The sequence below is a fragment of the Lonchura striata genome, chromosome 35 (genome assembly GCF_050655825.1).
Source record: "Lonchura striata isolate lonStrDom1 chromosome 35, ASM5065582v1, whole genome shotgun sequence".
Lineage (NCBI taxonomy): Eukaryota > Metazoa > Chordata > Aves > Passeriformes > Estrildidae > Lonchura > Lonchura striata.
In genome coordinates this window covers 3,715,454-3,732,055 of record NC_140737.1, presented here as the reverse complement: position 1 = coordinate 3,732,055, position 16,602 = coordinate 3,715,454, and the positions used below count along the sequence as shown (strand labels likewise).

At 51.0% G+C, this 16,602-nt stretch overlaps 2 protein-coding genes across 2 annotated transcripts in view; both read left to right on the top strand.

The window, feature by feature from the left end:
- LOC146764273 (uncharacterized) overlaps window positions 1–16,602 on the top strand; it is a 189,633-nt gene that overhangs the window by 118,181 nt on the left and 54,850 nt on the right. The window lies entirely within an intron of this gene.
- Window positions 7,817–10,836, top strand: LOC146764275 (uncharacterized). The gene has a single exon (XM_085565281.1). The coding sequence runs from the start codon at window positions 8,388–8,390 to the stop codon at window positions 9,546–9,548; it is 1,161 nt and encodes a 386-aa protein (XP_085421407.1). The 5' UTR covers window positions 7,817–8,387; the 3' UTR covers window positions 9,549–10,836.

Here is a 16,602-nt window from a genome sequence, read left to right as displayed (position 1 = left end):
TCTGTTTTGTCCTTCCCGGGTCCTCTTTGGTTTTGGGATTATTCTCGGTGCCCTCATTCCCTGTCCTTTTGTAGCCGTTTGTGGATCAGGAGGCCTGGCTGCCACCTGCATGCCCTGGCTCAGCTGCTGGATGAGCTGCACTGCCAAGGTGTGGAGCATGGTAAAAAGATGAGAGTTGCTGCAGCACAGAAGAGGAGAAGCAGCATTCGTTTGACCCCTGGTCTGCTGGGGAGCCGGGGAACCGTCTTTCATTTCCATCCTTTCCATGTTTGGACCAGTACATAAACTGCTCTCCTATTTCCTTTGTTAGCTTTTTTAGAAGTTTTCTCTTGTCATCTCTTTGCCAATATAAGTTTGAGTCATTTACTTTTCCACAAACTCCTGTTTTTTCTGCACACAGATAACCTGATCCCATCCCCTGGTGAAATGTTGTGTTCCTCATTTCATGGCTTGGTCGGCAGGAAGGTCAGGAGCTGGAGGTGTCTGGTTGGTTCTTATTCTGAGGACAGCTTGTAAGCTAATGATGCCATTGAAATGATAAATGGGTTCTCTGTCTCCTGATATGAATTTGTGAGAAAAGCCAATCACTTGGTTTTTAAAATATTAGAAGTATAATAGTAATAAAATGGTTAAAAAAAAAGGAATACAATTAGACTAATAAAAATTTAGAGTTAGGACAATTGCATGACAATAAAAAGCAAAGACTTATAGATGTCTGGATGCTCTCTTGGGCACTTAAACCACAACAAGCATACCTTGTGAATAAAGGAATCACCCCTAAAAAAATACACTATTGCATATTCATATATCCTTCATGGTTATGCATACATTCTATTTCAAACAAGAAACTCTGTCTGTTGTATGTCAACTGTTTTTTTTAATCCCCACGGCATCCTCCAGAAATTAACTAGAAATTAACTTCTACTAAGAAAACCATAAATTCCTCTTGTCTGGACAATTTATGTGTTCCTAGAGTGAATTTAGTTGTTCTCATTCCTTAAAGCTACATTTACCATACTGTTAAAATGTTAATACAGCACAACTAATCAATATAACATAATACATATAGTAACTGTCTGCACAGAGCCATATAACATGCATTTTCCACAAAATAATTTTGTTTCCCAGGGGCTGGTCCATGGTGTTGTAGGATTTGTTCTGGTGCCCCTTCATCTTTTCCCCATGTTTGGGCACTCCCTCAAACTGGGGCTGCATCAATTGACCATTTTTTTTCTTACTCCTGAACTTGTTATAGCAAAAGCCCAGTGCTCTGATACACCCTGTACAGCACAGACAGAGGCAGTAGATCTTGGAGTGGGCAGAGGGATGTTCCCCCCCTTATTTTAGTGAAGTTTTCCCAACATTCTCCATTTGCTGTTTCCCTTTGCAGCTTCAGCCATTTCTGTTGCAGAGTCAGAGATCCTCAGCATGGGCTCTGCCTTCAGCTGTGCAGATTCCATCTGTGCAAGCAGGCAGAGCTTGGGGTGAGGGGCAGAGGGAATCAGCCAATTCCTGCCCCAGGCAAGAAGAGCCAGGTACATTGTCCCCACTTTGCCCCAGCAGTGTTAATTTGCATTTCTGAAGCTCCTCCTGGGTGCCTGGAATGCAGCTTCTCTTCCACAGCAGCCTTCAGCAGCCTCACTTGTGCCCCCCCCAGAACCTGCTGCTTTTTTTTTCCCCTTCAAATCATCTATTTATTGTTTATGAGTTAAAGGGTCACTTTTAAATCTCATCTAGTTTTGTAAATTTTGAAAAATTTCAATCATTTTGTTTTTAAAATTTTATAAGTATCATAATAATAAAATGGTTATAAAAATAATAATACAATTAGAGTAATACATTTTGGAGTTAGGACAATTACAAGACAATAAAAAGCAAAGAATTACAGACGTCCCAAGAAAAGCATGACTTGTGAACAAAGGAATCACCCTTAAACCAATACACTTGTTGCATATTCATACATCCTTCATGGTTATGCACACATTCTATTCTAAACAAGAAACTCTGTTGTATGTCAACTGTTTCCTTTAATCCCCTGGTGTCTTCAAGTCTGAGCAAGGCCTGAAGAAATTATCTTCTTCTGATAAGAAGCCATAAATTCCTCTCCTTTGGAAGATTTAGGTGTTCTTGGAAGGGAGCATCTCATTCCTAAAAAGAACTCCCCCCACATACATAATCTCTATTTTAACATTATGTTGTAACCTAAAACTACACTTAACACAATACGTAAGGGAATTAATACAGCATAACTTTCTAACATTACATATATATTATTCATTGTAACATTTGCGAAAAGCCAATCTTAAATATGCATTTTTCACAATCCCGCCTCTTAATCATTATAATTAATTTGGTTTGAGCAATATTTCTTATCCTCTTGCATTCTTTGGACTCTGTTGGTAATCAAATAAAACATGGGATTAAACAAAGAAGAAATGTCAAAACACTTGTAACACGTAAAAGGAAGAATCCTAATTCCTAATTTCATCCCATTCTCAATACATTACCTCACCTGCTAGTTTTTAACATTATTTTCCCATATTTGGACTGATACCTGGGTCATAATTTTTTTCTGATATCCTTTGTTTTTTCCAGGATGACATCCTCATTGCCATCTATTTTCAACAATCTGTACACCCCATTCTTTAGCCAATAAATAGCATAAAGCCAACATATTTTAACACACTGCAGGTGATGTTTGGCTTTGCAGACTCAATATTAATTCCAATGCCTGAGCAGCTTTGTTTATTATCTTCTCTATAACTGCTTGGAGTCATTTAATATGACTCAGGATATAATTTGGGGTTAATACAGAGCTAGACTGCTGTGCTTGTTTTACCTTTTGTTTACTAATTGTCTCTTTACCGAATCATGGACTATATTTCTAAGATCAAATGTAAAACAAATGAATCTCTCTCCTTTTGGACATTCCATGCCCCAAGTATTACTACTTTTCCCTAAGTTCTTTGTAATGTGATAATTTTCCCCCTTTTTCCTGCAGGTACTTAATTTGGATGGGTTATAACAGTGCCTGTTGACATGGGGGTGTGTAACAAAAAGGAACTTTGGTTTCTTTACATGTAACACTTTCTGTAGCATTTGTGACACGATCTTGCTGCTATCTCAGAAGGGAAAAGACAACAAATGAGAGACAGAAACAGGAATGACAGAGGTCTGGCATGGCTTATACCCCCACCTCCCCTGCCTGTGGGGTTGCTGCCCACAGCAGGTACGTGTGATCTTCTCCCTGGTGAGTACAGTGCTCAATCCAGGCTTGCCCTCTGTTTCCCTTGTCACTCCTTTTTTACTCATTTCCAGGCAAATTGTTTTTGACACCTTTTAACTGTGGTTTCCCACCATTCCTCAGGTATCTCTCAGTCCACAGGCACTAATAATTCCCATCTACAAAACAGAGTTATTACTTCAGTTGGTTTGGGTTCTCTCTGTCTAGGGGATTGATTCAGTACTGATACCTCTTGCAACGAGAACATAGATTTTGTGAACTATAACACCAATTATTCCCATAATTTGAACATTCACTTGTAACCCAGCTAGCGTGTCCAGTATTGGGATGAATCACATAAAGTATACAGTATAGCACTGATGGCAATTTCCTTTCTTGCCTGTACAAGTCACAGGCTAAGGCCAGACTATAAGAACTCTTTGACTCAAACACTCCCGATCCTCCTGTTTGAAGTGGCAGTGTTCCTCTGCCAAGGAGGTGTCGGAGGCGTCTCAGGGCTTATTCAGGCAGGGCTTAGAACCAGTGATGCAAGCTTTGCCTTATTTCTCAGTTAGGTGTTGTTCTTTGTACCTGCCTTGGATCATGTGGGTCTTCCCAAACCATTACCACCCAGTCCTGGTTGAAAGTCAATTTGGTATCACCCGGTTTAGATGTGATAGTCCATTCCTCACGTTTCTTCACAAATTATTTTATTTTGCTGTCATGAATTCACCCTCTTTTCCATGGTTGGGATTGCTGCTTTAGTAGTACCTGGAAAGGACTTCTCAATCGCACAGTGTTAAAAGAAAAACAATTCTGCATTAACTTTTACCATTAGTTTTCTTCAAAACTTTCTGGGTTTAACTAAAAACTTTTTCTATAGCTGCTTCTTCTTCTTGTATCCAGCTCTGCTAATTGCTGCAGAGGCCAATTCTTCTTCCTGTGAGCTATAATTAGTTAAATAAAAAAAGACTAGCCCAAATTTAACACAAGATGTATCACATCTCTTGGGTTTTTGCTTTTTACTGAACATCTAACTGTTTTAGTCTTACAGACCCATTCTTCAGAACAAAAGCCTCCTTTTCTTAATAACAAAAATCAGAAGGAAAAAAAAGAAGTCTTGTTTAAAAAAATAAACCACTTGTGAGAGTCAGCTATCTCTCTTTGATCTTATCTGTATTGGTGGTCCCGATCTCCCTGTTTTTCACAGCTTTGGTTTTGACTCTGTCCTTCATCACTCCCCTCCCCTTGTTGTCACTCTGTCTAGCAGGAATGGGGGAGAATTTACAAATATCTACGGTATGGGGACTTTGGGGTGTATTTCGCTCTCCCTCTCTCTCTCGCTTTCTCTTTTCCTTTCTCTCTCTTTCGCTCTCTTTTTCTCTCTTCACATTTCAACATCCACATTCCAATATCAGTCCACTTTCTAACATTAGTCCTACATCCTGGAGAGGTGAGTCTGCCAATCACCTCTCCCTCCTTTTCCAACTTCCTTACAAATTTAATTACTTTTGTTGAATGTATTCTGCAGGCCTGTAATTCATGGCACCCTCCACCAAGGGCTACCAGCTACCCACAGCTGACAGTGCTAAAACTAAAGACTTATTTTGCTGTCACAATTTTCCATTCACAAGCTTGAAAGGGTTGTAGGAACAAGGTAAACCACAACTTACTTCCAAAGTGACCTTGCCTGCACTAAAAAATTTAAGGCAATCCTTGTTCATGCAATATAATTTGCAAAGAAGCCAAGGTTTGATTTGGGAAGGGCATCTGAGGACACAGAGCATGAGTTTTACCAATCTATAATTTGAAGAGGGAATAGACAAAATGTGGATACACTGGGGGAGACGGCAAATAAGGAATTTATCTCTGCAATACTCTCTTTTTGACTGCCAGGAAACACTCTCTGAAGAGGTTTCTACGGTACAAACAATAACTGGATGGGAAGAGGCACTCCTGAATTTAAACTTTGATGTCAACATAGGAAACTGCCCCTGAGCACTGCAGTGCTGGAGCACCCTGCCTGCAAACTCACCAGAGGCAAGCCACTGCTGCCACGCTGCAGGGCTGCCTGCAGCACAGAGGGAACCATGGCCAAGCCCTCCCTGCAGGCCTGGGTAATCCACACAAGGAATCACAATTGCTTCATAGCTCTCTAACTCATTCAAGAAATAGGAAACCATAGTAAACAGAGATCTCCCTCACCATCTTTTTCATATGTCTGTGTCACACACCCACTGTGATTCTGAAAGTAACAAATTAACAGTTTACAGTAGAAGATACTGAAATTTTTCTTCATCTAGCTTTGTAGGTTTCCTTTTTCTATATGTAGCCACCTCCCATTGTGGGAAAAAATGAGCCCTATTTTTTTACAAGTGTTTTGTATGCACAATTTTATTTGCTGTTCTAGATACACTGCAAGTAGTTAGCACTTCCAGAAAAACTAGCAAACAAACAAAACAAAAAAACTAAGAAAGCCGAACACATTTGGGTACATGAAAAAGGACTGGTTGGAAGGAAAAATATTTCTCATTGACTTACCAAGCAGCTGGTATTACCTTTAGTTTAACTTGACACACTGAGAGCACTTGATTGAATAGCCTGCATTGACTCAAATTAATAGCAGGTTTTGCTATGTCACAGCTGTAAACTAGTTTTTCAATCCTAGGGTACAGTAAGTTATGTATTTCAAGATAAAAATCACAGTGCAAATTGGAAGAAATTTCATACTGCATGAGGTGTGCATGCAATTAATTTACCTCCAAAAGTCAGTTTATGACTTTCCTCTACCAGGATTGCAGAAGTTGCTGTAGCTTGAATACACACTGGCCAGCCTTGATTTACTGGATCCCACATCTTTGATAAATAAGCCACGGGTCTCTTTACTCCTCCCCACTCTTGAAACAAAACCCTATTTTGAACTACCCCCTTTTCTTCATTTACATACAGATGAAAGGGTTTTGCTAGTGCAGGTAAGCTTAAAGTTGATATTGGGGCTAGTTTTAACTTCATTTTTCTTAGTTTTTCATTATCCTTTTTGGTCCATTTTATATCGTCTCCCTTTGTCAGTTTTTTTATTCAAAAATTTTACTGCCTGTGTATATCCTTCAATCCACAATTTATAATATCCCAATAATCTGAGTATCTTTCTGATTTCCCCCTTTGAAGGGGGAGGGGGAAGGGATAGAATCCCTGTGTTTCATTCTGGGTTGAGCTTTCAACTACCCTCCCTAATCAAGTGTCCAAGATATTTTACCTCTGATTCTACAAATTGCAGCTTCCCTTTTGATACCTTTAATCCTTTTTCCCCAAGAAAATTCAAAAGCTTTATAGTAGCCTCTCTAACTTCAGCTTCAGCTTCCCCAGAAAGCAAAAGATGATCTATACATTAGATAACTTGCATTCCAGGGGGAGTGGAGAAAGTTTGTAGTATTGTTTCTAAAGCTTGTCCAAATAAGTTTGAGGATTCTGTAAACCCCTGTGGTAGTTTTGTCCATCTTAATTGCTGTTTTCTCCCAGTTAGTGGGTCCTTCCATTCAAAAGCAAAGATAACTTGCTCTCCTGGGCTAATGGGCAAGCCCAAAAGGCATCTTTAAGGTCCACTACACTAAACCACTGATGCTGGGGAGGAACTTTACTGAAAAGAGTATAAGGATTTGGTACCACTGGATAGCGGGTCTGAGTTCTTTTGTTAACCTCCCTTAAGTCTTGTACCAGTCTATAGCTCCCATCAGGCTTCTTTACTGGGAGTATTGGGGTATTATGGGGAGACATACAAGGTTCTAATGTCCCATCCTTTATTAGTCCTTCTATTACTGGCTTTAAACATTCCCGTCCTTCTAAAGATACAGGATACTGCCGTACACGTATGGGACAATTTTTTTTTCTTCAATTGTAATCTTTATGGGGTCAATATTTAATCTTCCCCTATTTCCCTCCCCAGCCCAAACTTCCTTGTTAATTCTTCTTCCATCCTCCTGGCCTAGTTTTAAAAGTCTAGCTGTCATCTTCCCATCTTCTGGAACAACCCCTATTCCTAATTTCACTTGTAAATCTTGTTCCAGTAAATTGCTACCTTCCCCTGGGACCAAGAAAACATCCCTCATCCAAAATCTAGTTTCTCCCTCTGTTGCCACATTTTTAATAACGGGTACTGTGAAACTCTCTCCTTTTGCTCCTATTACTTTTAGAGTATCTTTGCTTACACTATAACCTTATGGAATATTTAACAGAAAAGTTCTTTCTGCCCCAGTGTCTACCACAAATTCCAATTCTTAATCTTCTTGGGGACCCACTCTTAAAGTTATCTCAGCTTTCCCCACCTGGACCCACCTGCGCCCCCCCTCGGCCCCATGGCCCCGCGAGGGGAATTTGGGGAGGTGGGAGTGGGGCAGCGCCAAGGCCGGGCCCCCCCGCGCTGTCCTGGCGGGAGCGGCTGCAGTGGGGACCGAGTGCGGGCGGGAGCGGCCGAGAGCCCAGCGCTGCCCCAGCCCGACCAGCCCCAGCTCCATCCCTGCCCCTGCGCTGGGATGCTGTGGGTGTGGGGGGAAGAGGGAGCCGGCAGTGGGTGCTGGGCCTGGGGGCAGGAGGAGAAGGGAAGGAGAAGCAGGCTTGAGGAACAGAATGGTCAAACGATGCAGGTGGCAGGAGAGGGTGGGATTATGCAGGAGAAGGAGGAATAGCAGGAGGAAGAGGAGTGTGAGGAAGAGCAGAGACACAGCAGGAGGAGGAGGAGCAGGAAGAGGAAGCAGCAGAAGGTTCCACCCCTCCCTGTGTCTGCAGCCTCCCCCCAGCCCCAGGAGTGCTGCTCCCCTCACATGCAGCAGGTGACTGTGGAGGGGGATCCACAATTTTCACGGGGTGAATCTTGGTGTTTCTGAGCTTTCTTGGGCTAAATGTTGGTGCTTTGCTTTTATATGGGAGCTGAATCTTTATCTTTTAGAGGAGGTGTTTGCTGACTTGTGATGTTCAGGGAGTTTTTGATTTGTGTCTTGAAGTTTGTGGGATTTTTGGGCTGAATCTTGGTGTTTTGGAGGTTCTTACAGATACAAGATTCCAAATGACTTCCAGGGATGAACTTGGGTAAGGCGGAACCTCCAGTCCAAGCAGCTCTTCTCTTGTTTTTCCCTCTAACCAGGATTTGTCATTGCCAGGGTGTGGCTGGATGGAGGAGGAGGAAAAGCCCCGGAGATGCTGCAGGAGGAGGAGCTGCAAACCCAGCCCAGGGAGCTGCGGGGAGGAAAGAGTCCCCCTGAGCCAGGAAGGCGGGCGGAGATCCAGGCAGAGCTCGGAGCTGGTGGAGAAGCCTCATGGCAGGGAGAAGCCCCACAAGTGCTTGGAATGTGGGAAGGGTTTCACCTGGAGCTCCAACCTGATCGAGCACCAGAGGATCCACACTGGGGAGAGGCCCTACGAGTGTGGGGAGTGTGGGAAGAGGTTTCGGACCAGCTCCCATCTCCTCCTTCATGAGCAGAGTCACACAGAGGAGAGGCCCTTCCGCTGCCCCGACTGCGGGAAGGGCTTCAAGCACAACTCCAGCCTCACCGTGCACCGGCGCATCCACACTGGGGAGAGGCCCTACGAGTGTGGGAAGTGTGGGAAGGGTTTCAAAGACAGGTCTGGCCTGACTGAGCACCAGGTGATCCACACTGGGGAACGGCCCTATGAGTGCTTGGAATGTGGGAAGAGCTTTGGGAGGAGGTCACACCTGAGAAGACACCAGCGCATCCACACTGGGGAGAGGCCCTACAAGTGTGGGGAGTGTGGGAAGGCGTTTCAGACCAGCTCCAGTCTCCTCGTACATGAGCGGATTCACACAGAGGGGAGGCCCTACCGCTGCCCTGACTGCGGGAAGGGCTTCAAGCGAAACTTCAGCCTCACCGTGCACCGGCGCATCCACACCGGGGAGAGGCCCTACGAGTGTGGGAAGTGTGGGAAGAGCTTCAGACACAGGTCTGGCCTGATCGAGCACCAGGTGATCCACACTGGGGAACGGCCCTATGAGTGCTTGGAATGTGGGGAGAGGTTTCGGTGGAGCTCAGACTTTAGAACACACCAGCGCATCCACACTGGGGAGAGGCCCTACGAGTGTGGGGAGTGTGGGAAGAGGTTTCGGACCAGCTCCAGTGTCCTCCTACATGAGCGGATTCACACAGAGGAGAGGCCCTACCGCTGCCCCGACTGCGGGAAGGGCTTCAAGCGAAACTCCCACCTCACTGAGCACCAGCGCATCCACACCGGGGAGAGGCCCTACAAGTGTGGGAAGTGTGAGAAGAACTTCTCCATGAGCTCAAACTTGACCCAGCACCAACAGAGGCACCACTAAGGGAAGCCCTGTAAGTGCTCAGAGTGAGGGAAGAGCTTGGAGTGAGGGAAGAGCTTGGTGTGCTGCTGCAGCTCCATCCCCCATGGGAGGATCAGGCCTGGATGATCCCCAGTGACCCCCGTTGGGCAGAGCCCTGATGATCCGTGGTCCTGGTGATCCCTGTTGGGTGTGGGGAAGGTGTTGGCTTTTTCTCCTTGTGCTGCTGTGATTTTGGTGGGTTCCCATGGATGGGGGATGGGAGGTGAGTGGGGGGTCCTGGTGCACTGGGGGGGCTCATGGCTCGGGGGGTCCCAGTGCTTTTGGGGGGATCGGTGAACAGGGGAAGCAGGTATTGAGGGGGTCCCAGTAAACTGGGGGAGACCCTGATTATAACAGGGGGTCCTGGGAGATAACGGGGCGGGTGGGGGTTGGGGAAGAGACCAAACCCTAAGGGACTCCCCTGGTGCTGGTGAACCCCCCAAGCCCCCTCAGTGCTTGGGGTCCCCCCCAGTCACAGCACTGTTCCTGGGAGTCCCACAGCTCTGGGGGGATCAAAGGGGAGGGGATGGAACCTCCGTCATGGGTGGGGGACACAAAGGGGAATCCAGGCCCAGTGCTTGGGGGGGTCGGAGCACGAGGGGGGCCCGGTCCCTGTCCCGGTGCATGGGGGTTTTGCTGCCGGGGTTGTCCCGGTGCCTGGGGGGTTCCCAGATTTTGAGGGGGGTCCGGTCCCTATCCTGGTGCTTGGTGAGGGGGGGGCAGTTGCCGGGGGGCTCCCACTGCTCGGTAATTGGGGGGTGTTGGAATCCAGGACATTCCTCTGGCTGCCAGGATGGCTCGAGACCCTGGCAGTGGGCTCAGAGACCTTGGCACGGTGTCAAGAACAACAGTGGCTTTGGTTTTAGCCCCTGGAGAAAATTGCCAACTTTGTATGAGGAATTACAAAATACAAGGGTTTGAGTAGCGTGGTAGGTGAATTAACACAGGGTGGAAAAGTAAAATTTTAGGGTTTTACAATACGGGGTTTAAGGGAAGAAGATGGAGGGATTTGGGCGTGTCCTGACTTTCTGCTCCTTCTTCTTGCCCTCCATGTCTTGCTGAGATGATGACACTATTCTATTCACTGTCCAACATAAATGATAGATATTGGCACGTTAATGTAAACACAGTACAGGTAGTTTTTAGTGTAAAAGGCAAACAGCGCCCTGAGGGCAGGGAGGCTGCCACAGACCGAGCTGCCAGACAGAGCTCAGCAGAGCAGACAAAGCGTGTTAGAGACAAGGGAAAATAAACGGCCCTGAGAAGCAAAGCTCCACATCTCGACTCCTTCTCTGCCCGCGTGGGCTGGGAGAAAAGGACTTTTCACAATCTCGGGGTCATCTCGACCACCAGAAAACCGAGGGAGGGTTTCCACTCGTCCCAGTGCCCGGTGAGGGGGGGTCAGGGCTCGACGGGGTTCGGGGGCACTGAAGGGGGTGCGGGTGCGGTTTTTGGGGGGTCCTGGCACCCCCCTGGGCAGGGTCAGTGCTCAGCAGCGGGGGCTGCCTGGGGACCCCCCCGGCCCCCAAATCCCAGCCGGGTCTCCTGCAAGGCACTGAGGGGAGGCTCGTTCACCCCCCTGCCCCCACCAGCGTCGCCAGACGCCTTCCCAAAGTGTCCCCAAGTGCTCCCAAAGTGCCCTCAGGATGTCCCCGAGTCTCTGCAGAGGTGACACCGGCCTGATTACAGCCCAGTGGTGATGTTGCTCTGTGCATAGCAGCCTCGGGATGTCCTCCATGGCTCTTTGGCACTGCTCGGCCACCACGCGGCCACCGTGGCCAGGAGAGGGACAGAAGAAGAGGGTGTTGATGTCCCCAAGTGTCCCCAGCAGGTGATGCGTGGCCAGGCGGGCACTGGCCTCCCACAGCTGCTCAGCCTTGGCCACTGTGGCCACCAAGGCCACACGGAAATCAGGGGACACCTCCATTGTCCCCTCCAGGGCAGCCTCGATGTCCCCGAGCCGGCGCTGCAGCTCCCGAGGGAACGCGGTGGCTTCGTCACACGCGGACACCAAGTCCCCCAGCAGCCCCAGGTGCAGCTCCAGCCGCTGTCCGCTCCTGATGGCCGCATCCCTGCAGGCGTCGCGGAGCTTGGTGGCCCCCTTGGCCAGCCGGGCCCAGCTGTCCATGAGCCTGTCCAGCACACACTGCCAGGCACTGGCCAGGGCTCTCACATCGGCCCAGGTGGTCCCTGGGGTGTCCCCGAGGTGGGACAGGGTGGTGGCCCAGGGAGGGGACAGGGCGGTGGCACAGGTAGTCCTGGAGGTGAAAGATCAAGGTCCCCACAGCCACCCGCAGGAACTCTGGGGACACGGCCAGCAGCACGTCCCTGTGCGGCCTGGCCACGGTGGCCGTCAGTTCTCTCAGGGTGGCCACCAGCTTGCCCAGTGTGGCCACCACGGCCACCATCGCCTCCAGCAGCTGGTGGGGGGACAGCTTGGGAGGGGACAAGGGAGGTGTCAGGGACCTGGTGGCACTTGTGGCCTCCTACAGTGGCCCCTGTGCCCTCCCAGGGTTCCATTGTCCCCTCCCTGGAGGGCTCTGCTGTCCCCTTTGTCCCTTTGCCACCCCCTCATCCCCCACTGTCCCTCCCTGTTCCCTCCTGCCACCTTCAGTCCCCTCCACCCCTCTGCCCCCCCCCGTGTCCCCACTGTCCCCTCCTGCCACGCCTCTGTCCCTCTGCCACCCGTGTGCCCCCAGTCCCCTCCCGCCCCCAAGCCGGGATTGTCGCACCTCGTGGGGCTCCATGGCCGCTGGGGACACTCCGGGGAGGGGACACGGCCGGGGACACTTGGGGACACGCGGGAACATGGCTGGGGAGGGAAAACAGGAAGAGGTGACATCATCGCCCCGGCCCCGCCCCACCTTTGGCCGCTTTTGGGGAGTCCTGAGGAGATTTTGGGGAAGTCCTAGGTGAGCTTTAGGGGGTCCCAGGTGAGGGTTTGGAGGGTCCCAGAGGAGAATTCCCAATGATTTGTGGTTTCCCAGCTGGCCAGGTGAGGTCTGGGGGTCCCAGGAGAAGTTTGGGGGTCTCAGGTGAGAGTTTGGGGGGTTCCAGGTGAGGTTTGGGGGTCCCAGGTGAGGTTTGCAGGGTCCTGAGGAGATTTTGGAGGGGTGCAGGTGAGCTTTAGGGTGTCCCAGGTGAGAATTCCCAAAGATTTGGGGGTTCCCAGGTGAAAACAGCTCCGGGGGACCGAGGGGGGAGGGGCTGGGGAGGTTTCGGGGTGTGTCCCATGGGTGGGGGAGGGGCGGTGAGGGAGGGTCTGGGGGAATTTGGGGGGGTGGGTGGGGGCAGGACGAACCCCCAGACACTGACCCCGCCCCCTTGGGCCCCGCCCCGTGTTTTAGCCCCGCCCCTCGCTGCTGGACACGCCCACCGAGCGCCCCGCCCCCTCAGGCCCCGCCCCTCCCCATTCCCAGCTCCGCGTTCTGGCCCCGCCCCTCCTGAGGCCCCGCCCCGATCAGCCTTGGCCCCGCCCCTGAGTAGATAGTTTTATCAATGGAAACCAAGAATCGCCACAAATCGACCCAAAAATTCAAACCCGGGGGAGTGGGGGAGCAGGACCACACCTGTGATTTCACGGGGGAGGGGCCAGGTGGGATTTTGGGGGGTTCTAGGTGGGCTTTGGGGGGGGTCCAAATGAGTTTGGGGGGCCCCAAGTGTTCCTGGGTGGGTCCAAGTGGGTTTTGGGTGGGCCCAGGTGGTTTTTGGGGGGATCCAGGTGTCCTTGAGGGAGGTTCAGATGTCCCAGGGGTGATCCAGGTGTCCCTGAGGCATTTCCAGGTGTTTTTGGGCGTGTCCCAGGTGTTATTCAGGAGGATCCAGGTGTGCCTGGGGGTTCCTGCTGTGTTCAGGAAGCATCCAGGTGTGCCTGGGAGGGGTCTCAGGTATCCTGGGGGCAGTTCCAGGTGTTCCTCCATGGCTCCAGGTGTTTTTTGGAGGAATCCTGGTGTCCTGGGTGGATCCAGGTGTGTCTGGGCGGGGTGCAGATGCCCAGGTGTTCTGGGAACTGGTGATCCAGGTGGGCAGGCACCCCAACATCTGGGTGGGCTGGGACTCAGGTATGAGGGATCCAGGTGAGAGGAAAGCAGGTGTGAGGGTCCAGGTGCCCAGGTGTGGGTGGGACCTGGTTATCCAGGTGTGATGTCACCTGGTTATGACATCACCCACCTACCCAGGTGTGACATCACCTCTCCACTCAGGTGTGGTGTCACCTGGTTATGACCTCACCCCCACCCAGGTGTGACATCACCAGCTCACCCGGCCATGACATCACCTGTCCACACACCCCTCCTGCCCAGCTGTGACATCATCCAGATGTGTGACCTCCAGGCTCATCTGGGCGTGACATCACTGTCGTGCCCACCTGTCCCCTCCCCTGTCACCTCTCCAGCCCACCAGGTGTGATGTCACCAACTCCACCAGGTGTGATGTCACTACACCAGGTGTGATGTCACCTCACCAGCTGTGATGTTCCCCCCGTCCCCAGGTGTCTCATCCCCCAGATGTGATAATGTCACGCACGTGACATCACCGTGTCCCTGCACAGGTGGCTCTGTGTCCCTGCACCCACCCAGGTGTGACATCACCTGTGCCAAGGTGTGACATCCGTCCCTAGCTGTAACATTACCTGTGCCCAGGTGTCACCCAGGTGTTACTCAGGTGTTACTGAGGTGTGATGTACCTGTGTCCAGGTGTGCCAGGTGTCACTCAGATGTGGCTCAGGTTTCACTCAGGTGTCACTCAGATGTGGCTCAGGTGTTGCTCAGGGGTCACTCAGGTGTCACTCAGGTGTCACTCAGGTGTACCATGTGTCACCCAGGTGTCACTCAGGTGTGCCAGGTGTCACTCAGGTGTCACTCAGGTGTCAGGTGTGCCAGGTGTCGCTCAGGTGTCACCCAGGTGTCACTCAGGTGTGCCATGTGTCACTCAGGTGTCACTCAGGTGTGCCAGGTGTCACTCAGGTGTCACTTAGGTGTGCCAGGTGTCACTCAGGTGTGCCAGGTGTTGCTCAGGTGTTGCTCAGGGGTCACTCAGGTGTCACTCAGGTGTGCCATGTGTCACCCAGGTGTCACTCAGGTGTGCCAGCTGTCCCCGCACAGGTGTCCCGGTGCCTGACGAAGCCGTCCCTCCACACGAAGGTGCGTTCGCAGGTGCTGCGGGTGCAGGGCCGCAGCCCAGGGTGGGTTCCATGTCTCGGCAGCGCTGTTTCATCCCGAAGCGCTCGCGGCGCTGCGCGCAGGTGAAGGCCGCGGGCCCAGGTGCGGGTTCAGGCGCCGCTCGCGCTGCGCTGCGAGAACGCCTTCCCGCAGTGGCACAAAACACCTCGGCCGAGCCGCACCAGCTCACCTGGGCGGCAGGTGAGGGCTGCGAGGGGCGGGACCCGCCCCCGCCGTGCGGGGTGCGCTGCGGGCGGCTCCGGGATTCGCCATCCGGGCGGGTCTGCGCGAAATTCCCGAATTTTTGTGTGTGATTCCGGCGGTTCTGTGCAAAATGCCCAGCTCTTTGGTGAAATTCTGCCGGTTCTGGTGGAAATTTTCTTTTGTGTATTAGGACTTTCTGTCTGCTGCCATCTGTGGTTTTGCAATCTTTCCCCGGCTGCAGCTTGTGGTCTTTTATAACTTTAAGAATATTTTTATACAAGCACAACTTATTACCTGTACACTTTACGTAAGCACGAATAATTCCATAACATATATTACAATAGGGCTGCAGAAATCCTCCTGCAGATCCATGGGGATGCAGAGATCCCCTGTTGGAATCTGTGGTATTGATGATTCCAAGATTGTAGGAAGTCTCTGTCAGCCCTGCTGCCAAAGAAGAAGTAATAAATCGTCTGTGCTGGTTTTCAAGGTTGTTTATTCTGTTTATCTCTAACATGTTCTGCTGCCCTGCCGCAGCTCTGTCCTGCAGGGCAGCGTGTGGGGCTCTGTCCTCAGTGGGATGTTACAAACATTAAATACCAGAAACTCCCTGTGCTATATTTACAATAATGTGCCAATATCTGTCACCTACGTTGAACAGTGTGTCCCCAGCCTAAACCAACAGAAAAATGCCAAAACTACAGTGAAACATGGAGGGCATGAAGAAGAAAAAGGACAAGACACATGCAATTTCTTCCATCTTGTCCCCTTTGGGCCCCTTATCGAGAACCCTAAAATTTTACTTTTGCACACGTGCCATACTTTCTTATTACTTATATCAAACAGAGCTTGTAATTCATCCTGTAAGATTGAAAACTCTTTTCCATCGACAGAGATCAGAGACAGTGTCTATGGGGGGTCTGTACAGGGGGGTTCCTGACCCCTGCCAGGGACCCAGGACTTCAGGGCAGCCAAAGCGACGCCCTGGACTGCCACAATCCCCCTGCGGGTCCATGGAGATGCGGAGATCCCCTGCAGCCCCTGCAGGAGCCGGGCTGGAGCTCGGCGATGCCTGAGAGGAGGCTGTGAGCCCGCGGGCAGAGGGGCCCCGCTGGAGCAGCCTGTCCTGGCAGGACTGAGCCCGTGGCACAGTGACCCACGCTGCAGCACTCGGAGGGGGCTGTGCCCAGGGGATGGACTCCGCTCCGAGAAGTTCCTGGAGAAGTCTCGGCCGGGAGAGAGCGCAGGGTGCAGCAGGGAACGACTCCTGTCCCTGAGCAGAGGGAGAAGCCCCGGGGGATGAGCTGAGCATGGCCCCATTCCCTGTCTCCTGCCCTGCCGGGGGAGGAGGTGCAGCTGGGAGCAGGGAGGCGTGGGGAAAGCTGCATTTAAGGCTCTGCACTGACTTCTCCTTCTCCTGCTCCCAGTCTTTGGAGTTTTCCGCCAGAAATCTCTCCCCTGCCCCACCCACCCACAGGGCTTCGGGCAGGTTTCCCTTTTTGGGGGAAATCAAAGCGAAGCACTGACGCGCTAACGAGGGGCAGGAGAAGTGAGGCTCCTGGGCTTCCCGCAGAGGCGGAGGCACGGGAGGCGCAGGGCCGGGAAAGCCGTGGCGGGAGGCGCGGAGAAGTTTGTTTGTGTGGGCAGCTCAATCGCGGCTCGGGCCCGGGCCC